Raw genomic sequence first — 25,586 nt, forward strand, 5'->3', positions numbered from 1 at the left:
GTTCTCATGTTGTTAAGATGCTGGAGCTTGGAATGGCCTTGTAAACACAGTTAATGGTTCCTTTCTTGTTCCATGCAAAAAGGTTAAATTGTAATGTGTAATATTGGACTTGTCCTAGACTGTTTTTCCTTTTACTGAAGTTTTACAGATTTTTTGTTATTTTCTCTATGGTTTGGATAAACAAATATGAATACGAGATGTTATGTCAATCATGATGATACACTATTTCGACAACCTGACCTTGCCCACAGGAACAGGTGGGCATGCTTTCTGAATTGTCAAATTATGTGGCTTGGGCAAAATGGGGTACAAAAGGAATTTGTGCACTAATAAATCATAGTTGATAGAGGTTAGAGTTCCAACATATTTTTCAGCCTACCCTGAAAAGGATATCCGATGGAAAAGGTTATCCATCCTGAGTTTTTGGTGTTGTAACAAATAACAGGTTATCCCTCCTGTTCTCCTTGACAATTATCAAAACGAATAACAGTTTAATACCTGAGGACATCAAACGGAAGGTTTTGCCTAAGCAAAAAGGAGGTCAGCCCACTCACCTAAGCATATCAATGACAGTAGAGACTGTTTCCCCTTTGCTACAGTAGAGTTACTATCTAGACTATACACAACTGCACAAATATAACAAACATTGAACAAAGTTCACTTCGAAGTAATTTAGAAAATGAACACAAACATTTAAAGTTTAAACATCAAAACAGAATATGAACTTCAAAGAAAACTGTTGATATCTACTGCGACTAAGCCAACAATTGCAGATACCAACTAGATTTTAGCGATTAAACTCACAGTAAACAGAAAGAATCAAAATGTTGACAAATACAATGAAGTTTACATTTATTTTCCAAACATAAACATGTTCAGAGAAAAATTCAGATCTTGTTTGCATTTTCACTTTTGGGATTTGAAAAATAAATTTCATTTCTCTTAAAAAAATATGGTACAAAAATGGCAAGATCAAATGGAACGAGCCAACCTCAGCATTAAAAAGTTACACCAGCTGAGATAATCAAGGTGCATATACTCAGGAGTGCGTAAGAAAGGAGCACAGATCGTCATGATGCATAATAAAGACAAGTCCCCAACGACTTTTGCTAAAAGCTGCCAACCTATTAAGGCATAAAGGGACGTTAAGCCAAAATAAACTTCAAATTTATTAATGTCTTAATTTTGGAAAAATGTTCCACCAAGTTCATGTTTTAAGTCTTCCTTGACTGAAAGGCCGCAAATCAATTATTTCTAGTAATTCACCTGTTCCGTAGACCATAAATTGTTTGTTTCTGCACATGGCTTGCTCAACCAAATCATCTACTTGACATATTCTGATCTACCAACCAACCACAAATCTGTTTCAGTATTAACTTCAGAATACATAATACTGGCTAGACCTTCACGCTTGTAAGCAGTAACAACATTTGATTTTGTAGTTCTTTAAAAATCCTCCAATGCTACTTACCCATAATATGTTTACTTACTCGTATTACACAAACAGCATCCACTGCAATGATATTGCATTTGTTGATTCCGGATCCTACTAAAGCTAAACGTCATTGCACCTGCCATATCATCGAACTAAGAGTACTCAAAACCGCAATAACTGATTTGATGCCAACTTTGCCGAGGCTGTGCACCACTAAGCAAGATTTCAGTAATAAAAACATAATCAAAAAATACATCCACTCTTTAACAAGTGAAATTGCCACAAACACAGCACACGTTACCAGAATGTTGGCACCATAGGCCCCTAAATATACAGCCCCTGTAAAATTTGAAAGCCTTCAAATTCTCAAGATGGATAGAGCTCAACATCCTGCTGCCAGAAGTAAAACATACAGGACATCAAAAAAAAGAAATGTCGAGAGTACAACACCCCCTCGATGAAATATCCAAATTGGCTCAAATCTGCAATAACTTGCACAACAAGGAAAACAATGTTTTTGATCCATTTGATGAACAAATCAATGAGAACATGGCAGTCTTGAAGAACTATGAGCCACTGGAAACTATTTAGTGGCTAACAGCCTTTTTTGCCCTCAAAGATTCCAAAGCTTTTCTTCGCAACTCAATCTCTAGCCTCTGCTGCTCATTTTCCACTTCTTCATTTTGACCCTTACAAGTTTGATCCCTGTCATGACAATTGTCATCTGAATCATCTGCTCCACTGTAATCCTTTTCAGGTGGTGTAACAGTTACCACAGCTTTGCCTTTTGCTTTGCTCGCTCTACGTTCCTCTTTTTTCTATGCCTTTCTTCTCGTCTTCTACGTTTTTCCTCCTTGCGTAACCGTTTTTCTTCTTTCTTCCTCCTTTTGGCTTCACGTCTTTCTTCACTTGATCTTGGAGACATACTTCCATCTTCAACTTCATCCCTCTTTGCTTTTCTTTTCTCCCCGTGTTTTCTTCTATGATCCTCACTCTCTTCTGCATCAGAATCAGAACCAACCATCTGCTTTACTGACTCCAGCTTTTGGATTGGCTTGCGACCAGCACCAATCTTAGAAAGTGTGCCATCAACATCACCATAACTATCCCTTGTAGGTTCCTCATCATCAGCATATTCAATATGAGATCGTGACTCCATAACGAGACGATTTAAACCAGAACGGTTGGCTGGAACATCATTTGGTGAAAGACGACCATGATCCAATCTCCCTGGTCCATATTCAATTTCTTCTGGCATATAGGCTTTAATACTTCTCCTTCTCTGAGCATGGTCAATACTGTCATCAACATTATCACTACAAAACCAAGAACCATATAATGAATGCACCAGCCTGAAACAATCCACCACTAGAAGAAACAGAGACTTGCACAACCAATATATTACAACCTACAGACATAAATTCAAGATTCAGAAGGCCAAAGAGAATAATCTAATGCTACCTGCTGCGTGCATGATATTCTTTTCTTCTTGGCTCAGAGATCTCTTGACGATCGTGATTCTCAACAGAAAGGTTCAATGGCAACTCATTTGGAGAATCTTGAATACTGTCTGGTCTTCTAGGACCATACTCCTTTCTATCTGGTAAATGGGGTGCTTGCACATCCCTCTTTTTAGGTAGGTTGACCTTATTAACCCTGCGATCAACATCCTCACTACAACACCGAATGCCACTTCCATTAGGGAGAGAAACTGGAGCAAAGATCAGAAAACAAAAAAGAGCAAAACCTTGCGGACAAAGACAAGACTGAAACCAAATTCCAGATAAAAGAAGCAGAAATCCAAAAATTATTAGCATACATGTCACGATTGTATTGTGTTTTTCTTATTTCAGGATTATCACGATGACTCCTTTCTTCTCGAATTGGTTCAATCCGGCTGCGTTGCGGAGTCAACCGCCTGGAATGTGATATAAAATATAATAGGATAGTTAAAAGCTAAACTCAGATATAATACTGGTCGAATATATCAATTAAATCAGCATATATAGCTTGCATCACATCACATAAAATTAAAAGTAACAACCTCCTTTCTTCATTCATATAGGTCCTTGTACTGTGCTCAGGAGAATGTGCTGGACTTGGTGAATTTTGATAATAAGGAGATGATGAGTCTGGTACATTGGAGGGCCCTCCACTGGATATCTTAACATCACGCTTAGGTGAGCGTGATTGGATTGGCAAATGTCGAATGAAATTCTGTGATTCTATGAAAGTGCGTCCTCCAGAACGTACATGTTGAGGTCTATCATATTCATTCTCCTCTCTAACAGGATACTCATGCTCAGGAGATCTTTTAGCTTGAGGTCTAACATAAAGTTTTAGGAAAATAAATGAAAATAAGTAACCCTGAAATATGCATAATACAACTCAACAACAAATCTGTGTAAAGTTTATACTTCAGCTGCATACCTATCTCGATATCCCCTGGATTCCATGTCACTGTAACGGCTGCCATGCTCTCTATTCATAGTCCAATAACTTCTGTACTGAGGGCTTCTGCTCCTGCTGCTGAATAATGATTACAATCAGAGTAAAAAATTGTGGCTAAGACAAATATCATTGTAATGATAATATAATATCCAAATCTATAATTATTAATATAATTCAAAAATAAAATTAATGTACCTCTTCCGCCTGCGAGGAGACTGAGAATCCACTTGATGCTTTTTTGGAGAAGGAATTGGTGATCGCCTACGATATCTTGGCACTGGCGACCGCCTCCGTAGCGGAGGCGATGGTGACCGCCGCCGTAAAGGTGGGGATGGTGATCGTCTCCGTAAAGGTGGGGATGGCGACCGCCTCCGTAAATGCGGTGATGGTGAATGTCGCCGTAAAGGTGGGGATGGTGATCGCCTCCGTAAAGGTGGGGATGGAGAACGTCGCCGTGAGGGTGGCAGTGGCGATCGCCGCCGCATTGGAGGGGATGGGCGTCGCCTCCAAGGGGATGGAGATCTCCGCCTTGGAGACCGAGTATACAATGGCGACCGCTTCCGCCGAGGTGGAGATTGCTTGGGAGAACGAACATACCTTGTAGGGGATGTGGATCGTTGGCGATGTCGAGGTGATCTAGAGATGCTCTCTGGCCTATGCCTTCTAAGCAAAGGCGGTGACCTTGAACAGTTAAACAAAAATAAGAAATTAGTGATGAGTGAAACCCAAGCATAAATAAGGAAACTCAGTACAGAAAAAGAACAATAAAAAGACAGTCATAAAATCAGCCATAATAAACAAAAGACTTTAACATTAATGATGCTGATACCCAGACTAGAAAACAAAGTATGGAAGTGTCTTAATCAACATGGGACAGAAAAGTAAGCCAGATTTATGGTGACGTGTACCAAAAGTATTAGAAAAAGATACCAACATACTAAAATCACACAATGAAGCAAAGCAACAGAGAACGAGATACACCAGACAAAAAAATACCTGGATGGACTCTTTGATGGAGAATACGAGTGGCTCCTTGATCTTGAGAATGAGGACCCGGTACTAATATGCACAAATAAAATTTCTAAGTTATGACAATGAGACAATGGAAAGCTCAACTTAGATAGTTTAAGATAAATGAAAATATTACTCTTACCGATGAGACAGTGGGGAGCAATCACCATCATGTGATAATCTTGTGTCCCTGAAAAAAAACCAGCCATGAAAACATTAAAGCAGCCTGAGCTAAGGCTTACAAGTGACATGTCCCCCACACAGTCAAGACCACTAGTACACTAACTCAAACAACCTTTAAATCATAATTAATTTTACAAAACTCTCTGCATAACAAAATGAAGCAGACCTCTAGTGTCCATGTACAATAGAGACTTCATGTTCTAACAATCATATTCTACACAAACAATATGAAATAGGACTAAATTGTCCATGTAACCTAAAAAACAGTTGCAGGCAACCCATTAAATTTGTCATTGGTAGATAACATGAATGTAAATAACGTTGAGAATATATCACTAAATCGAGATGTGTTCAATCATAGCTGATGGAAGAACATTCTCTCAGATGCCTGTACTTGTCAGCCTCCATAATAATGGTGAGAATAATTTGACAAATTCCACTTTGGACAGCTCATTTGATGGAAATGATGATTGCATTGAATTCCTCTTTTTTAATGATCATCTAATTTCGATAAGCAGAAGTGTGTTTTTGAATTTATGCCCACACGTGTAATCAGGTCGGCCACATCATCATGTAGGCTCATGAAGCCCGAGAGACGTCACTTCACCCTCAACAACTTGTATAAATACAAGTGACCTCTCACCTCATTTGGCATCATCATCACTCACACATTCTTCTCTCTCCTCTCATTGGTTCGTACAGCTATTGGGCATTCTCTTTCTCTCACACGTGTGGCAAGGAGGATGAATTTCAGACAGAAGTACAGGGCCGAAAATTTCAGGAGTTGACTGAAGTTTGACCAGCATTGACCAAGGACTGTTTGACCAAGTTTGACTGCAATTTTGGAGGGTTTGACTCTGTTTGAAAAAGCCCCATTGATTGACACAGAAATCAAGATTTTCTGGGCTGTTTAACGTTGTGTTGACCGCAGGCCTGTTTGACTGCAGGGTTGACTTCAGGTTGACCAAGTTTGACCACAGATTTTATGACTGTTTTGGGCTGACTTTGACCACTGCTGGAGGCCAAGTTTGACTGCCTTTGACCAAACTTCAAAGGGGAAGTTTTGCTGCTGCATTGACCATCTTTGAATTTCTGGTTAGGGCTGAATTTGACTGCAGTTGACTGCAGATTTGGCAGACTTGACTTTTCGTACTCTCTCTCCCTGCTGAACATTTGATATAATAATAAGAAGAATTGATCAAAGGGTTTTTCCCAACATTGGGGTTTTTCCTTGGCATCTACCAAATCTGGTGTCCTCTTGTCTTGGCTTGTCTTCTGCATTTTATTTTATGTTCTATCTACAGTTACTGTCAATGTGATTTATGGTTAATGTGATTGCTATTGGAAATTGTCATTGGGCTGCTAAAGGAACATTGAAGTAATTGTGCTAAGCATAGAACATACCATTGTTAACTAAAATTAGCAGAATACCATTTGGTGATAAATGTGTATATTATGAACACAAATTAGATATACCATCTCAAACATAGCAGACACTTTTTTGAAATCTACTGATCCTAAAGATATTACACAATGGGAAAAGGATATGATAGGGTTGTACCAAAGGCACATTAAAAGATGTCAGCCAGATTATTTCCTTAAGGAAAAGTATCAGCACATGGAAACTAAGTGGCTCATTTCCGCTGAGACATTATTAGTGCATGTCAGTAACCAAGAAGACTTGCTGATGTGTTTCCCTTTATTCAATTTGCAAGAAAAATTGAGACAAAAACAAGGCTGTAGATGAATAGCTGCAATTAATGTCATAGCAACAAACAGAAACTATTATTCCTTAAGTTATGCCCAACATTTTAGTGTGTAAATTTTAGAAGAAGATCCTAGAATGTGGACAGTGAGCAATCAACCAAGATAATAAAAATGAGCTTACCCATTCTTGCCTCCTGAGCGTGCCAAACGCCTCCCATCTGCCTTCTGTTCATCTAGATTTGAATGAGATGAGGCCTTTCCTAAAGAAACCTTTGCTGTAACTGCTGCCGCCGCTGCTGCATTCTTTGCTGTCTCTAAGTCAGCATTCTGTAGGGATTGAATTAACATATATACATGAGAATTATATAAATGGGTAAAGATCAATGCTTCTGAGAATGAAAGGCAATGTGTAATAGAATAACTGGCACTTAGAACTTGAATCTGTACTCACTATCTTGTTCTTCCGTTCCTGCTCCGCTTCCTTTTCCTCTTGTTCTTTCTTCTTTTGAACTTCATAATTGATACGATCAGTTTCTGCCTGCTCGCCACCAAGAAAGACTGGTTACGATGAACTGCTAACAAGAAGCACGGCTCAGCAAAATAGCTCTCCTCAAATATCAAATCAGACTTACTCCTATATGCATAACAACATGAAACAACCGGCCAAATTTATCAAACTGAAATGATAAAAGTAGGAATCACCTTTTTCTTCCTTGTTTCCTCAGCTTTAGCATCAAGGAACTGCTGAGGTATACCACTCGCATTTTTTTGTGCACTAGTTAAAAGACTCCACAGTTCCTTCATAAATTTCCCTGTATTCTTTTCCATAAATCCTGTGAGTTGAATTTGAATTTGCTTGCCATCCACCTCCTGTGGAAAACAGAAATAGAATATTAAATTTTCGGTTTCAAACCAGATAATACTCCCTAATACACAATGTCGTGATTCTCTACTTTCCCATAATTGATAACAACGGGTCTCAAGACACCACTGCAGCATCCATACCCTCGAATAACAATTAGAAAAAATAAAAAGCATAATTGATTTTGTAGATGGAAAAAGAAATAGGCATACTTTCCCATCCAATAGTCCATATATGAAATTAATCAACACTTCATCCTCGAAGCCAAGAAACTCAGTAGCCCTATTGGCTATCCAAGGCCTAATAACATCCATCTTCACTTTTGTCATATCAACCTGCATGTTCAGGTGAAGCAATAAATTAAAATCAAATGATAGTTATATATTAAAATAAAAGAATAAAAACCCAAAAAAATAAAAAATAGCAACCTCACACTAATTGCTTCAAACTACAGCTTGAAATAGGAACATCTTAATGACATGAACAAGGAGACATGCTTGAAAATTCAATATATTCAACTTCAAGAAGATTAAAGGAACCTTATATTTGAGTTTTAAACAAGCTATTGAAGTCATAATAGAAGGACTAAAAAATTAAAATCAATAATCATGAATGCAAAAATTCTTTAAGCCCCGTTTTCATTTGGCTATATAACTCTGTAATATAAATTCAACCCCTATCCCACTTGGTTGAATATTCTTCGGATACGGGGTGACAGGTGCTGAAGGAATACTCTACAACCCAAGGAAACAAAGAATTATCTCATGCTCTTGGGGTCTTGGAATTTCTACTAACAACCACACAGAAGCCTATGCATTGTTGAAGGACTGAGATTATCATCAGATAGGCATAGTACCTCTATCACTGTGATAGTACATTCTAAGGTTCTTATCAAGCAATGTACAAAACTCCTCAGCCTGCCAATCACAAAATAGCATCAATCTTGAACACGATCTAGAAAGAGGTATCAACTTATCAAAGTTTCAAAAAAAAATTTAAAAAACCAGGTTCTAAGAGAGCACAATTCTGAAGCAAACGCTTTTGCAAATAATGGCAGACAGAAAACTGAAGAGGGCACCATTTTGCGGCTTCTGTAGCCATGGAGATAAGTTAACATGTGCCAGGATCATCTAACAAGGGAATGGGAGGAGTCACCAGCTGCAACAATTTCTAATTAGTCTGCTTATTAAAGTTATATATATCTTAGGTAAGTTTTATAGAATCTACAGTAACAAGTAGCTGCTGGGAGGTTTTGAATGGATATGCTCAGTCTGTATAGTTTTGGAAGGCTTTGTATGGATATGCTAGCAATGTCTGGCTCTGATACAACCGCCTTTTATTTGAAGTAAAATTTCCCAGTTTTGGCATAAAAGAAAATAAAAACCCACATCAATTTTCTTAAGTAATTTAAGATCTAAATCAAGATTGGGTATTATTTATTCATTTGGTTTGTAGATTAAAGTTAAGCATTTTACATAAGCTGGTTGCCCAAGAGGGGGTAATGATAGACCCCCACCTGGATTCAATTCCCACCCAAGAATGTAGTATGTTTTATCCAGTGAAATAAGCATACATAACCATCATTAAGTCAGGCCAGGTATAGCATTAAACATACATTATCACAGTGTTTCATCTCTTGATAGACAGTGGACCAACAACTCAGTTTAGGGAAGCATCTTGCGATACTTTACATTAGATTAAGCACAATTGGTTGGTGTCCAAGGTCAATGTTTAAAAACAGATTATTGTCTCCAATTAGTATGGTTTATCAAGCTGTGCGAAGTAGCCCAAAATCCACTTATGCAATAGAAATCAGACAATGTCATTTGAAAAACTCAATCACCAAAGATAAAGTGCATCTAGATGACCCCATACCAGATCCTTCCATTTTTATCAATAACAGAGAACTTCTATAAAATTAGAATAAGACATGCAATTTTCAATCTTACTTGAAAGATATGTAAGCAGAAATTCAATCCGCCAACAGCATTTATAACATAATTTGGTTTCTAAAGAATAAATTAAAAACATGTAGCCCCAGGAGTTAGCTCAATCAGTGCCTCGCCAATCGGGAGGTAACAGGGTCAATTCCCGAAAGCTCTTGCGGTCAGGTCAGTAAATAGGCCGAGGTCAGTAAATAGGCCGAGGGGTGTGACCCCCTTCAGGTGGGGTCCACCCTAGTGTTGAACAACCCTGGACGTAGCAGACCCACTGACGATGGGTATCCGTGACCCAGAAGTGAACGAAAAAAAAATTAAAAACATGTATCTCAAGTAAATAGTACGTTATGATTTTGCAACGGGCCACAGTTCACTGTTAAAATTAACAGCGTGTTCAGCTGTCCACAAGGATTCCATCTCTCTGTAGTCTGCATCGGGACGAGGCAAGGTACAAATCCAAGCCAAATTTAGCAGAGAAAATACCCCTCAGATCTGGCATTTAAAATGGCAAGAGTTTATGTCGTTGTGTGAGAACCCCTTGAGGAAAAGGTGTTTTGTAAGCATTTCTACAAACAATAAGTAATGGTTTCCACTAGTTTTGAACAGCCAAGAGCATGCAGTCCCCTTTTTTCCCAGTCAAATTATTTAAGAGTTGCATGCTGCAAAAAACAGTGCAATTTCATACGAAATAAAATTTTGTTTGGACCTACGATCAATGCTAATAACATTTAATTTTGAGAGCCAAGGTAATTCAATCTCGTACCCAAAGATCGCTCGGGTTTTTTACAACTGCTTTTACTACTTCTAGATAGACCTTAAAACATGAAAACCCACAGTGTGCGGCTTCTGGCGAAAAACAATTGGCGGTGTATGTTTTTTAAACCACATAGGGTAAATTTCGATGCTACTTATTTCCACGAGGCTAGGGTTTCAAACATCGAAACCCTAACCGTAGGATTACAATCACAAACTTTAAGAGCCCGAAATAAGACATCGTTAGTGCTAGGGTTTGAAATAATTACTTACCAACTGGTCCAACTCGGGCGGAAACTTCTGGGACTTCAACAGCTTCGCCTGCTTGTTGGAAAAACGAGTATCCTGATCTGCAGAGGTGCCCTGAAATCGAAACCAGAGAAATTCACCGAAACATCAGAGAAACGGCCGAAAATAAAGTCTCCTAATAGCCTTTTAAACTGAGGACTACACCTACGAAATTAAAGCCCGGCCCCAAACTAAACGCTAAAACATCCCCAAAACCTTCTGAAGCAAAAACATTTCAGGGGGGGTAAGCGAGATTGCTTACTCTAAAAAAACCGCCCGACATCTTTGAAACCCTATAGAGCTCTGCTACGCTTCGGTGAATCTGGTCCGAATGCTGGTTCTCCGCTCTTCGTTCTAAAGAATCCGCTGAGAGTTCACGAGGCCCATCCCATACCCGTGTAAGTTTGCGAAACAGGGTTACAACACACAATATATTTCTCCTACGCCAAGAAAAGTTGCCTTCACCGTAAGTAAATGATGCAGTTATTTCCACATATAGACTGAGAAGGGCCGATCGATTTTACAAATGGGACGCTTAATTCTTTATTGCGTCGAGGGAATGAAACGCATTGGACAACTGACAGCAAGAGAGGTGTGTCCTCTTCACGTTGATAAAATAGAGTGGGAATAATTAATTCGCATTGAATATTTAATATACATGATAAAATTAAAGATAAAAATAATGAACATTTAATAATGGGGTATATTTTAACATATTTTACTAATGATATATTAATATAGTTTTAAATATCATGTGACATATTATTAATTTGAATAGTAAAAAGATTGAATTGTAAAAGCGAAAAATGAAAAAAAAAAGATTACATATTTCAGAATATATCATCATATGAAGAAATGTCCCATGTGAACCATGTACCAAAAAGATGATAACACCTCGAGAAAGTATCATTAGTTCTTAACACAACAACATAAATATTAATTATAATGTATCCTATGAGTCGGTGAAATCCATAGCCATAAAAGGGAAGTTCTTGAAACTAGAACCTTGCCAAATCAAAGGGAACTTTTGCAGCTGGAAGCATGGTAGTATATCTCACTCATCCAATAATATAATGTAACGCCACCTCCCACATTTACCCACTTTCACCGACCTGTCGGGTAAACATGAGCGGAGGGCTACTATGACATGACTCAACTCCCTAAGTACAATTAAGGAAGTGGAATCGACAATCTGAAACTTTATTGACTTCCCTCAGGTATTGCAGGACCCTTGGGAGCTAAACAACCACTCCAAGTGCCCAAACCCTGAGTTAACTTTCTTTTTTAGTGATCTGTAGCCCCAGTTGCTTGGATAACAAGGCAAGCCAACGACTGTAACCCTCTAGTCACATGGATGCCTTGGTTCCCAGCGACTGCAATCTAAATTGCCCAATTTTGATCTTACAAACCCAAAATATGAGCCACCTTTTCAGGGCCTGACTCTCAACCACTGCCCATAACTTAATGAGACTTTCATAAATGATAAATGACACTAGGACAAATTCATTGACACAAAACTTAAACAAGGACTTGACCTAACCAGGTTTAACCATCACATTCATTCTGCCAAACACATGGTGAACATGAAATCTATAGGTTATGAATGCATATCTGAACATAGATATCTAAAACTTATCTGAGAATCATTAAGAAGGTCGAATTCCCTCTCTCAATAACTGCAATAACATCTATTAGGCCATGCATTCAATAACCATTCATTTACCAATCAAACATGATAAGAGCCATGATCTAAATGGATCTTAGAACACTCTCTAAGTTTTCATGAACTCTTTAAAAATCATGCCAAAGATTCAAAGTCTTATAAAGATCAAGCTATCAGAAGGAATCCTCATGACAGTTGTGAATTGCGACCAACGCGGATCAACGAGGGTCGTCGATCTAGCGCGCAAAGTGGTGGACCATGGTAACGCGCGCTGACACCAACCAGCAAATGCAGGGACAAATTTAAACAGCGGAGGTAGTCACTAATCGCATATCGCAGGGCAAACCTCTCAGTGAAGAGAAGCCCCGAGCACCCGGACCATAAATAATTATAAAATGTGAAAAGTTTTGTTTCGGTTTCGTCGGAGCGGGATTCCACAAAACCGACAACATATCAGAGGGGCTTCAAGTGGTAAGCAGTTTCGATTGAGTTCCGCTCGATGCCACACAGTGATCGCCGCGCGTCCTGAGGAAGAGAGAGAAAACCACTCACATCGGACGAGTAAACATCATGTTACTTAGCCACCCGATATGAACGATGACCATCGGATCTAGGGCCCCCAGATCAACGGCGGAGACGCGTTCCGATGGATGACTGGATTTGACAAGGTTATGAAGCGAGGTCACATAGGATTTGAAGTCCAATATGGACGATGCGTTGGCAGAAGGTCGTGTTTCGCGGGCATTCTTGGAGTTAACAGAAAAAACGGTCGTTTCAAATATGTCCAAGAGAACTGACACTCATTTGTTATGAAATAGGTGGCCACCTCCCTATGAGGCATTATATAGTGACTAATTACACAGGACAGAGGGATTCAAATGGACAGAGGCAGGGGAACCAGAAAGCTGGGAAGCGGAAACGAACAGTCAGGAAGCAGATTGGCTTAAAAGCCACAAACTGACAGAAAGAGAGAAAGCAAAGAGAGCAGTAGGCAGTAAGTCGAAAGCAGAGAGAAGAAGCTGAGCTGACCTACAAAAGCAAAGGCAGCATCGAGCCAGAGTTAAGACAGAGACAGAGAGAGTCAGAGAGTCTGTGTACTCCAGAGAAGGCTTGAGAGGTTCAAGCGCACTCCTCTGTAATGCATGTCATGTCTGAGTCTCAGATTAGGCTCATACTACTTGACCGATAGAGGTCAAGAGTCAGTAAGGAGAGTCTATGTACTCCAGAGACTTGGGGAATCCAAGTATAGTATTACTGATTTGTATCTGTTGTGTGGGACTCAAATTGAGCTCACTATTGTAAAAACTATGCTTTGAAAACATAATAGAGAGGCCACCACTGAAGGCTGGACCAGGAGACATAGCCTAGGAGTATTGGGTGAACTCCTTATTAAACTTATTGTGTTTATATGTTTGCCTGTTATGTTCTCTTTAACTGCTTCATTGCTTGTGTATTTCGCAATCTTATCGATCCGTTGCATAAAATAACATAGCACATCCATGCACATGAGCCTGTAATACCTTATTAATTGTCTTGGATCGATACCAGATCAAGCCATAACTGGAATTTGTCATGAAACTATGCTTATAACCAGCATATATCTTGAATAATAACAATGATAGAACAACCATCAAAGGCACATCATAACAAGTATATTTGCTCATAAAATACAAGAGGAAATTAGCTCCTATTAACATATGCAAAAGCCAACCAAGTTAGGGACTTCCACGTACCATTTGACCATAGATTGGGCTGAACCAAATCTCTCTTTCAACCAATCACTTGTGTGCCATAGTCAAAGCATGAATGTGGGATCTCATGGGATAACCAATACATAAACAACCAAGGGAATCTAGAGGTTAAACCACCTCCACCCTCATACTACCATGATTTCACCTAAACCAGTCTCGAGATCACAAAACCAAACCAAGCTTGGATGCCTCAAAATTCCTTCACCATCCCTTCAGTAATTTTCCTGTCTTCACCCACCTGTTGAGGGCTTCCCAGAGAAGACCATCTCCACCACCAACCCTTGGGATTTTCCTAAGACCACCTCACTCGAATCCAAAACCTTCCGGCAACCCAAAGCTCAACCAAGAATGAATCCCATCACAGCATGGTTATCCGGAAATGGAAAGGCAAAGCCGAAACCACTGTCAAACCCGGAAAAACCCATGCCAATGACAGCAAATGAACCAAATACACACATGCATGTACCATGCATACCAAAAACAGCTAGGAAATCATACATGCAACCTGTTACCTTGATCCAGGCGGATCTCCAGACACCAGTGGCATGGAAAAGGCTCAAAATTCAAAGTGGCAGAAAAATGATGAACTTGAAATCAAATCAAAGTGCTTGTCGCCTTGATTCCAACAGTGCTAATGGCACTCCAATCGATTTCGGATGAAGGAGATAGAGGCAGTCAAAGTTGGGTTGACTTTTTTATGACTGGGCAGGATTAATGAAGGCACAATTTGGACTTTTTCTAGCAGACGAAATCCGGCCAACTCTGGCCAGATTCTGAGCGAAATCGTTGCCTGGTTAAAACAACTCCTTCAGTCAAAAACCAAATTTCCAAAAATGCACACTTCGTTTTATTTCAACAAAAAAAACAATATAAAAAGGGGGTGGTGGGCCACCAACTGTAGGTTTTAACCCCATACAGAAATTACCTGCATACAAATTCTAAAATAAAGAAAATAAACAGTGTGAGAGCATAACACATAAAACACATATACACAGAGATTTTCCCCTAGATCCCAAAACCGGGACTATCAGCTTGATTTTCATTATGTTCCTTTCAATGTTACAATACATATTTATACATGTCGAAGCATCGACAATCGCTAAAGGTGGCTTTATATCCTGTGCGATCTTACGTAACTTTATTTTGCATTGTAATTATTCAATTATATTTAGTAATTAAAGATTAATGGAATATTCACCCGGATCTTGGTCAATGGGGGCACCAATACATTAAAAACCATAGGTAAGTCCGCCCAACCTAATATAGGGTCCAAAACAAAAATTTTATGGGGCACTGCCCCAGACCCCATAGAGTGGGGTTACCTGCACCCCTCAAACCCCCTGTGACTCCCCTCGCTACGCAATCGGCGCAACAAAGGGGGGGGGGGGCTCCGCCCCCATTCTAACCCTCCGATTAACTACCTGGGCTAGTCGTGGAAAGAATATAACACAACCCAACACCAACCATGCCACCCCAACCTGTACCACATATATATATATATGATATAATTACAGAGGGGCAGGCCATGACCCCCGGCCCCTCCCCACATCCCACGGGACCACCGTTAAATGGAGCCTGAAGTTGGGTGGGTCGGCCCTTGGGGCGCAGACCCAGCCACAACCACCAACCACTTAAAACAGTACCAATGCACCAGCGGGAGATAGGTACAGGGGGCGGGCGCCCAAGGCGGGCCCAACCCAACCCATAGTTTAAAAAAAAAGGATTTCGTTATGTAAAAAAAGGGAGGAGGCGAGGTTTGACCGCCCGACCTCCTCCACAATATTTGGATCCATAACCACCGCACCACAATGGATTTATTGAGAAATTTGCCACCACAATTTATATTTAAACGCAGTTTATCAGTGCATCCAGGGAGGAGCAGTGCACGCAGTTCGAGGCAAAATTTTGCAAGAGGCCCGAATTTCCACTTTATCAGATTTTGACAAATTTTATATGGTTTCAGTATTTCTTGATACCACAAACGCAATGGCGTTTTTCATTTCTCCATCAGAGTTCTGCATTTTTCGGCCATTTTTCAGTATGGAGGTATAAAACTCCTTTTTTGTAACTGATGCTTGTACTCTTCTTTCTTATGCCACTTAATGATTGAAGACCTCCCCATTAATCGAGCAGGGTCCGGAGACATAGTCCAAGTTGGACGAACTTCGTTATCAAGTCTTGTTGTCTTCTTTCATGCTTTATATGTTTCTCCTCTTCTCTCTCGTGCACATTAAGTTTTCTATGTTAAGCTACAATTTATCCATGTAATTATTTAACACATCTATAAGCAAAAGATCTTGGATCATACCTGCAAGTATTCCTGTTGAATCCACTTGATCCAACTTTTCCTTACTTGATCCTTGTTTTCCTTTGCTTTCTCGTCCTTCCTTTGCTTGCTCTTCTTGGTCCTCTTCTCCTCTCTTAAACCAATTCCAAAACTCAACTGTCAAAAGGCCCCAAACTAATGCTCTGATGCCTTTTTATTATTGATGCCTCTAATTTCTTCATTTTTCCTCTATTTTCCTTCAATTTCCTCCTCAATGCAACCTATGACCTTTCACCTTCCTTTTCTCCTCTTTTCTTTTATTTTCGTAAATAAATGTCAATAATGTTTGTTTTCCTTTTCAAAGCTTTTTCCAATTTCCCCTTAACCATAATAAACAACGAGTGATGCTTACTAGGATGCTTTGCCCAACATTCAACTTAGAATATGTGTCCCATGACCTTGGTCTTATTTTGCCTTTATTAAATTTATTACATGAACTTTTAACCCAAGTTTGTTACAAATAATCCTAACATAGATTGTTCATCCACAATCGAGTTATGCTCCTTGTAAATATGGGGAAAAGAGAGCTCTTTGAAAAGCTTGATCAATGTCTTGATTTGATGCATCCAATTGGATAGAAGTGAAGGATTGAACTTGGACCTATGATTGACCTAGTCAGTCATGGCTTTTGAGTCCCCAAATACATACATAGTCTCGATAGATAGCCAATGAGCATAGAAAATAAGGCCCCAAAATGTCGTGATCTCCACCCTGGAATTGGTCCCAACACCAATGTTCCAGCTGAATAGATAATATTGTTCCAAAGATAACACAATATATGCACCACAACCACATACCATATTTTGTGTAGCCCCATCGAAAAAACCAATAGGATATTTCCTCTACCAATCGATTGGTTGAAAACCTCTGTTTGTCACTTTTTTAGTCTTAGATATATATTCCTTGTGAGAAAATGTTGTTACAAGTCTTATCAACGTTAAATGGGATATTATCAAATATGAGAGCATTTCATTTCCAAATACCCCAAAATATGAAGAAAGGAAGGGTTTTAACATCCATGTATTTAATAAACCAATCCTTAATGCACTCGTTAATAGATGTGTATATCCAGACAACATTAATGTTCAATCATTATAAAACCCCAATCCAAATGGCAACATCAAATGGACATTTGAGGAATAAGTGTATAGCATTCTTAGAGTCTCCACGACACATATGACATCTACCCCAAACATGGAAACCCCTCTTGCTTAGGTTCTCCCAAGTGAAGTATCTTATTATGCTCCACCATCCACTCGAAGCATTTTAATTTTAGAGGCATATGCCAGGTCCAGATTTTCTGATACCATGCATCCATCGAGGACAACATATGTGAAGGAGATATGTGATGGTAAATCTCATCCACATATATAATATCTTGAGGGGTCCTCCCATTCCATATGAGAGGCTCATCCCCATCCCTAAATTAGATGCCCGCACCATAAAGGTTATCGATATATTCATCCTAAATCTCCACCAAATACCCATTTAATCCCATCTCTTTGGATCTAATCCATATAGTATATAAACTTGTAGGATCATTAATAGATTGGATTTGGTTAAGGAAGAAGATCCCTGAATCATGTAAGTGTTGGATGATCTCCATGGGCAATATGTGATTTCCATGAAAACCCCAGAGTGGATCCAAACCAATCTGCACATCAGCTGATCAGGAGCTCAAATTTTGCCAAAAATTCAAAGTGTCTGAAGCTTGATAAGCTTAGCTTCATATCGAAGAGCTCGTCGTTTTGAATCCAACGGTGTGAATGGAACTCACATCTGAGCTCATATGCAGAAGTTAGAGCAAGTCAAAGTTCAAGGTTGACCTGATGACATGGCAAAGCCCTTCAACGAATGTGGAGGTGCCAAGTGGCAGGGCACCATTGGCCCCCGCATATTGCATATCGGAGCAAAAGACAAGTCAGCGTTTAAGAATCGGCCCCCGGCGTAGAGTAGGTTGTGATGTGATGCAAGCACAATCGCATATCGCACCCGGTACCCGCCGATATATATGTGTCACCGCCAATAATGCCAATTGCGATTTGCGATGGGGGAACTTTCAGACCCAATATTGTTATATGTTGTATTTTATAACTCCGACGGGTCTATTTCTATTGCAGTATATGGACTTTGAAATCCGCCAAGGGAAAGTGTCAATTGCAATAGGGCTGTCGGATGCAATGTTTTATGCATTGAGATTTATAATCTCGGCGGGTCCGTGTTATCCCAAACGTAAGTTGGGTTGATAAGCCAAAGGTTTAAGCGTCGATTGAGATGGGGTTCCCGAATGAGATATGTTATATGTGTATTTAATAATCCCAGTGGGTCCACAAAGCACCTGATGTAAGGTTTTTTACACCGATGGACTTCATCGATTACGATATCCTACAGGGCTGCAAAACCGTAGCCTTAACCATCGGACCACCACTCGACATGTGACCACTCGACCCTTAATTGCAAGCTAGGCAGGAATCATGGCGGAACTGCCATTTTTAACGACGGATATTGGATTCAACTGGTAGTGAGCCAGATTTGGAGGAGAAAATTGTGGAGAGATTGGCAAAAGTCATAACTAAGGCAATTTTCAAGCAAATGAGTTGCAAAAAGAGGCTAGATAGCCATTTTTGGGCATTTTGAACTCATTGGAATAGTTTTCAGGAGCAAAGGAACACTTCTGGATATGCTTTTTGTAAAGTGAATCCTATGGGTTCCCTAGTCAACCAGAGTGTTGATTCAGTTTATGGAGGAGTTCCAAGATGGATATGACCTTGCAGGGGTCTTCCAGCCTCCATATGTTTTCTGCAGCAACCATTATAGCAGTGTTGTAGCTTTATTTCTTCTTTTCTCTATATGTGTATGGAGAAAGAGAATTGTTTAAGTACTTCAAGTGGATGGTAGTATTGTTTATGTTCTTGGAAGTTGGAATATGGGGTCTTGGTGTAAGATGTATGTGTTTGCTGAATATTTACATGTTTAATTGTAGGTTAACATGTGTATGGAGTGAGAAATTTTGTAGGAAGTTGTTTCTTTGAAGGAGAAACTAGCCATTCCATTTCAACAACTTATGTACTCTTCTTTTCTTGATATTGAGCATAATGAGAAGGGGTCATGCCTTTAGAGTTGATCCAAGGAGATGTAGCCCAGGAGGGGTGAACTCCTTTATCAATGGTTGGTGTATTATTGTTTGATGCATGCTTCTATTTCAGTGTTTTGGTTTCATGTTTTAAGTTTTCTTCATGAAACTAACTTAAGTAAAAACACATAAAATTCATGCTTTTACTTGCTATTTTGGAGTCAAACCTCAAGCACATTTTTATATTTTGATGAGGGGAATTAGCACAACATTACTAATCTACCCCAATTCAGATCAAGTTGGTATAAGAGCTTTGGTTTGCTTCATGCAAATTGACTATTGTTTGCAAGTGAATATTTGAAGCTCATTGAGGAGAATGTTTTGGAAAAGAGAGCAAGATTGTTACAATCTCTACCACCAAGTTCTACCTCAAATTGCAGTGGAAGCTTCAAGAAAAGCATGTCCCAAGGAGGAGAGCCTACAAGAATGTCAGAGGATGTGAAGGCTTTTAGAAAGGCTTTCTTAGACATAGCAGAAATGGTGAAAGTCCTCTATGAAGAGAGGAATACCAAATTGCAAGGTGAATTATCTAGACCTCCAAGAGGAGAATGTTCTCCAAGGGAATAAGGTAACAAGAATGGTGATAAACCACCATCTTCTCCACAATCTTCATGTTTTTTAACAACTATTATGCAAGATGCCAGTGTAGAAAGTCATTTCGAGAAGGTATATGGACAAGTTTGTACCTTTTGTCCACATGATGTGAAAGATGAGGTTCTATCAGCACCCAAATCTAAGGAGCTGAAAGAAGAGAGTCGAAGAGTCCAAGAGGACACATCTCGAATCAAAAGGGAAATAGAAAACATCTCGTGTGTCAATCGAAAGATGAAACAAATGTTAAGAATTTACATGCTTCTTACTTATGTGAAAGTGTTGATGTAAATTCATTTGCAGCCTTTGAAAAACATAGTAAAGGCATTGGATCCAAGCTCTTGACTAAGATGGGTTACAAGGGAGGAGGCCTTGGAGTAAACCAGCAAGGCATTAAAAATCCAATTGAGGGCAATGAGAGACCTAAATACAAAGGCTTAGGCTATGTTGCAAAAGAAGAACGGTCTTCTAGCAATAGTTCATGGATATTGTGCTCCTTTTGCCGTAAGAAAGGACATGAAGAGGCAAGATGTTGGGAATTTCATCCATAAATGGTTCCCACTTGGTTCCTCAAGCGTAAGGAGGACTTACAGTGCAGAACATCTCCAAAGAGAGATGTAAAAGCTGAAGAAGAAGGAAAGTCGAGTTCTTCTTGCCACGCAAGTTCCTCACACAGGCAACGTAAGCCAAAGGACAACAAACAGAGGTATAACTGTTCTGTTAATTCGAATGTTGTTCATGATGGAAAACAACATGCAGATTTGAATAACATGTTGAGGAAAATGTTTCCATGCACCTTTTTCCTTTCATCTAACCATTGTGTAGATAAGTGCGATAAAAGGAAAGAAATCATCAAGAAGATGTTTATGTCTACTGGAATTGAGACCGAAAGGAGAAAATCTCAGCCAAGGTTAAAGGCAAGTGAGCCGAGAGGAGCTCAAAATAACTTCTGTACTCACTGCAATATCAGTGGACATTGGGTCGAGAAGTATTGGAAATTGTTTCCTCAACTTCATCCTGGTAAGGGCAAGCAAATTATGCAAGCACCAGAAGATGAAGAAAAAAAAGAAAAAGTGGCACAAGATGCGACCATCCCTGAAGCAGCTTCAGAAGAAGAGAAAGTTAAAATAGAGGGTTCATTTACCTGGTTGGGTAAGAAATGGGCGGACTATTTGTCCAACTGAAGTTTGTAAATTTATGTTTTGCACTAGTTGCATATCCCCATAGTTGGATAATTTGTAAAAGTGATGTTCATAAATAAATCACTTATATGCAACAAAGTTTTCTTTAAGCAATTACAATGATAGTTTGGCTTGTTGATAGTCAATTTGAATGGAGAAATTTGGGAGTCAAGTTTATTTCATTTTGTAAAATGTGTTTCTACTTGTAGTTTAAAAAAGGTATTTTAAAATTGTTGTATGATAGTTGCAACACATTGAGTATGTTCCAAATGTGTGTAGCACTCAAGTTATACAAGTATTCACTATGTGAAGCTTGTTTGGGTTCATTTGGCAAAGTATTTTAGGACCTTATCCTTGATCGGGATTTTGTAGATAAGCAATTCCAAGGTGCTCATCTTTTTGGAATTCTTCTTGGGAAGGATGTTGCTGTGGATGGCCATAGTGACATGGACATGTGTCAGCTCATCGTTTATGGCTCCGAAGAACAAAGGTGAAGGAGAAGGAAGGATGACTTGTAGGACACTTACGGTGTGGACAAAATGTTGAACAATTCAAAGTCAACTTTTGGAGACCAAAAGTTTTTTAGTGGGGAAGAGTGATTAGGAGCTCAAAATTTGCCAAAAATTCAAAGTGTTAGAATCTTGATAATCTTAGCTTTAGATTGAAGAGCTCGTCATTCTGAATCCAAAAGTGTGAATGTAACTCAAATCCAAGCTCGTATGCAGAATTTGGAGTAATTCAAAGTTCAGGGTTGACTTGATGACATGGCAAGATTGAATCACATGGCAAATCCCTTCAGCAAATGAGGAGGCACCAAGTGGAAGGCCGCCATTGGTCCCCGCATATCGCATATCGGAGCAAAATACATGTTGACATTTAAGAATCAGCCCCCAACGCAGAGTAGGTTGCGATGTGATGCGATCGCAATCACATATCGCACCCGGTACGCGCCGATATTATATATATATATATATATATATATATATATATATATATATATATATATATATATATATATATATATATATATATATATATATATATATATATATATATATATATATATATGTCACCGCTGATAATGTCGATTGCAATTTGCAATGGGGGAAATTTCGGACCCGATATTGTTATACGTTGTATTTTATAACCCAGGTGGGTCCTTTGTTATCACAGTGTATGGACTTTGAAATCCGTCGAGGGAAAGTGCCGATTGCGATAGGACTGTCGGATGTGATGTTTTATGCATTGAGATTTATAATCTCGATGGATCTGTGTTATCGTAGAACACAAGCTGGGTTGATACGCCGAAGTTTAAGTGCCAATTGTGATTGCGATAGGGTTCCTGGATGCGATATGTTATATGTTGTATTTAATAATCCCGGTGGGTCCATAGAGTGCCTAATGTAAGGGTCTATACGCCGATGGACTTCGTCAATTGCGATATCCGACAGGGCTGCGGAACCGTAGCCTTAACTATTGGACCACCACTCCGCATGTGACCACTCGACCCTTAACCACAAGATAGGCGGGAATGATGGCAGAACTGCTGATTTTGGCGGAACTGCCAGTTTTAACTGCAGATATTGAATTTAACTAGCAGTAAGCCAGATTTGGAGGAGAAAATTGTGGAGAGACTGACAAAAGTCATAACTAAGGCAATTTTCGACCAAATGAGTTGCAAAAAGAGGCTAGATATCCATTTTTGGGCATTCTGAACTGATTGGAACAATTTTCAGGAGCAAATGAGCACTTTTGGATAGGCTTTTTGTAAAGTGAAGCCTATGGGTGCCTTGGTCAACCAGAGTGTTGATTCAGTTTATGGAGGAGTTCCAAGATGGAGATGACCTTGCAGGGGTCTTCCAACCTCCATATGTTTTCTGCAGTAGTCATTATAGCACTGTTGTAGCTTTATTTCTTTTTTGCTCTATATGTGTATGGAGAAAGAGAATTGTTTAAGTACTTCAAGTGGATGGTAGTACTGTTTATGTTCTTGGAAGTTGGAGTATGGGGTCTTGGTGTAAGATGCTTGTGTTTGCTGAAGATTTACATGTTTAATTGTAGGTTAACATGTGTATGGAGTGAGAACTTTTGCATGAAGTTGTTTCTTTGAAGGAGAAACTAGCCATTCCATTTCAACAACTTATGTACTCTTCTTTTCTTGATATTGAGCATAATGAGAAGCGGTCATGCCTTTAGAGTTGATCCAAGGAGATGTAGCCTAGGAGGGGTGAACTCCTTTATCAATGGCTAGTGTATTATTGTTTGATGCATGTGTGTTTTGGTTTCATGTTTTAAGTTTTCTTCATGAAACTAACTTAAGTAAAAACACATAAAACTCATGCTTTTACTTACTATTTTGGAGTCAAACCTCAAGCACATTTTTATATTTTGATAAGGGGAATTAGCACAACATTACTAATCTACCCCAATTCAGATCATCAACACCTAAACCAATATCCCACTGAAGATTTCCTAGTAACCAGTGCTTTAGTTTCAGGAAGCCATCCCAGATGTATGAGTAGTTTTTAGGGACTCTGCACCATGTTTATATTTAAGTGCTTCATTGTGTTGCAACGAAGCAATGAAGCACTTAAATATAAACATGGATACATGATAATGAAGTTATGAAGGTTTCAAATTTCCACTAGAGACCTAAGAGTTAAGGCAAAATAAATAATTAAGTAATAATAATTATAATAACTAATTAACCATTGTTAAAGTGGTTGATATATATTGATTGATATTTTTTTTCACAATTTTAATATGTTAATTTTATTATAAATTTTAAGAAAGAGATTTGATAAGTTAGATACTTTATTTTGTGAATTTATTATTTCTTAAATATTTGTTATTATTTAAATGAGAAAATTTGTTATTGGTTTTCAAGTAATGATTTTATATTCTTTTTGTTAACCATGGTGAATCAATAAGAGCTTATCAAAAAACTCGTAAACTAAATATACCAAGAATTTAATCGAGCCTCCTTAAGGGGTGGGGAGCCTACTCCTTAAGCCTTGTCACAAGGGATTAAAGATGTCCCCCCTCGGGATTTGAAACAAGTGAAGGGGATAACATTCCATTATGTCAATCACTCAATTGTCCCACGAGGAGGCTTATAATCATATTTAGTAAAAATGAAATAGTTAAAAAAAGGTAGGATTCCACTTTCCGCTACCCTAATAATGGCTCAAATAAGGCAATGTAGTAACTTTATAATCATGTTTAACAAAAGTGAAAGAGCAAAACAAAAAACAAAAAAAAAAACAAAAAGTAATAATGCACCTAAGAATTCATAAATTCCATGAAGCTAATGTCCAAAATTTCATCCATTAAAGTAGAATATGCCAACATCTTTAGTTTGAGGCCATCATATCGAGTTTATAATTAAAAGATGGATTAATTTAATTAAAAAAGAAGTTGTAGACGGAGAATATATGTAAAAGAGTGAGGATGAAACTACATCATAAAGAAAATAAGTGTTGTAACTTAATTTCACAATGAGTTAATAAGTGGATAAATTAGATCCTTTCCAATGGAAATTTTCCTCCAAATAGGAATTTGGCCAAAAGTTATAGTTTCATATCAATTCAGGTGGAACTTTGCCTCACAAAAAAAATCACCAAAAAATTAAGCTCATCCACTTATTAACTCACCACGTTACTTAGTCATAAGGACCTCCTAACTTATGATAACCATAATGACCTTGGTATTTTTATTTTTACCCCGCTCAAATATTAATTGAAGATATCTAGTGTCATTCCTTGTATTTCTCTAATAGATTTCACTGGTCATAAGGGACAATGTACCTCTTCTTCATCATTATCACCATTATTAAAAGAATAAAAAATACATAATTAAACTAACAATAATATATCTTAACTCCACCCTTATAGCAAGTGTCTCAAGTCGATAATTATGAAAAAGGTGGTTGTAAAACGAGCAAGGGGTGGGAGGGGATGACACCCTCTACCTAACATGTGATCAACCTCCCCCCGCACTTTCGACGGTAGGGGGGGAGCCCTGCAATTGGTTTATAATCGTTGGTTGGAGCATTGTAGACATGGAGCGTCAAAAGCAATGCGAAGCATAGTTTCTTCGGCGAGAACATTTACTTAAATAAATAATTATTTAAATACTTTATTTGCACACCATAATAAAATTTAAAGCAACATTTAGTCTAGCTCGCTTATTACAAAGTGCATAAAGAAACTTTAACTTTTTCTTCATCTTTTTTGAAAACTATGCACTTTAAAAATTAAAATGCATATGTAAAAATAAGTTACAACAACCACTACACTGAGCATTCAAGTC

General features: G+C 38.6%; 1 protein-coding gene and 1 long non-coding RNA gene across 5 annotated transcripts; both read right to left on the reverse strand.

The window, feature by feature from the left end:
- Positions 1-835: 835 nt before the first annotated feature.
- On the reverse strand, positions 836-1,875 carry LOC149148675 (uncharacterized). 4 transcript variants are annotated; one of them, XR_016263093.1, is made up of 4 exons: positions 1,737-1,875; positions 1,491-1,571; positions 1,267-1,337; positions 836-1,124 (listed from the first exon to the last, which is right to left on the reverse strand). It is a non-coding gene; the product is annotated as an uncharacterized LOC149148675 (long non-coding RNA). The 4 variants fall into 4 exon arrangements; XR_016263091.1 differs by having other exon boundaries at positions 1,267-1,342; XR_016263092.1 differs by having other exon boundaries at positions 1,047-1,337.
- Positions 1,876-1,973: 98 nt separating this feature from the next.
- LOC149148676 (uncharacterized) lies at positions 1,974-11,219 on the reverse strand. The gene is given in 15 exon segments (XM_089441358.1): positions 1,974-2,252; positions 2,255-2,751; positions 2,897-3,109; positions 3,255-3,353; positions 3,480-3,761; positions 3,866-3,964; positions 4,082-4,567; positions 4,883-4,945; positions 5,040-5,087; positions 6,969-7,114; positions 7,239-7,325; positions 7,490-7,657; positions 7,862-7,984; positions 10,616-10,705; positions 10,893-11,219. Coding segments are annotated over 15 exon segments (2,652 nt in total). The 5' UTR covers positions 10,914-11,219; the 3' UTR covers positions 1,974-2,022.
- Positions 11,220-25,586: the final 14,367 nt, after the last annotated feature.

This window comes from Pinus tabuliformis, chromosome 9 (assembly GCF_031772625.1).
Source record: "Pinus tabuliformis cultivar Carrire ecotype Pingquan chromosome 9, CPIR1, whole genome shotgun sequence".
In the NCBI taxonomy this organism is placed as follows: Eukaryota; Viridiplantae; Streptophyta; class Pinopsida; order Pinales; family Pinaceae; genus Pinus; species Pinus tabuliformis.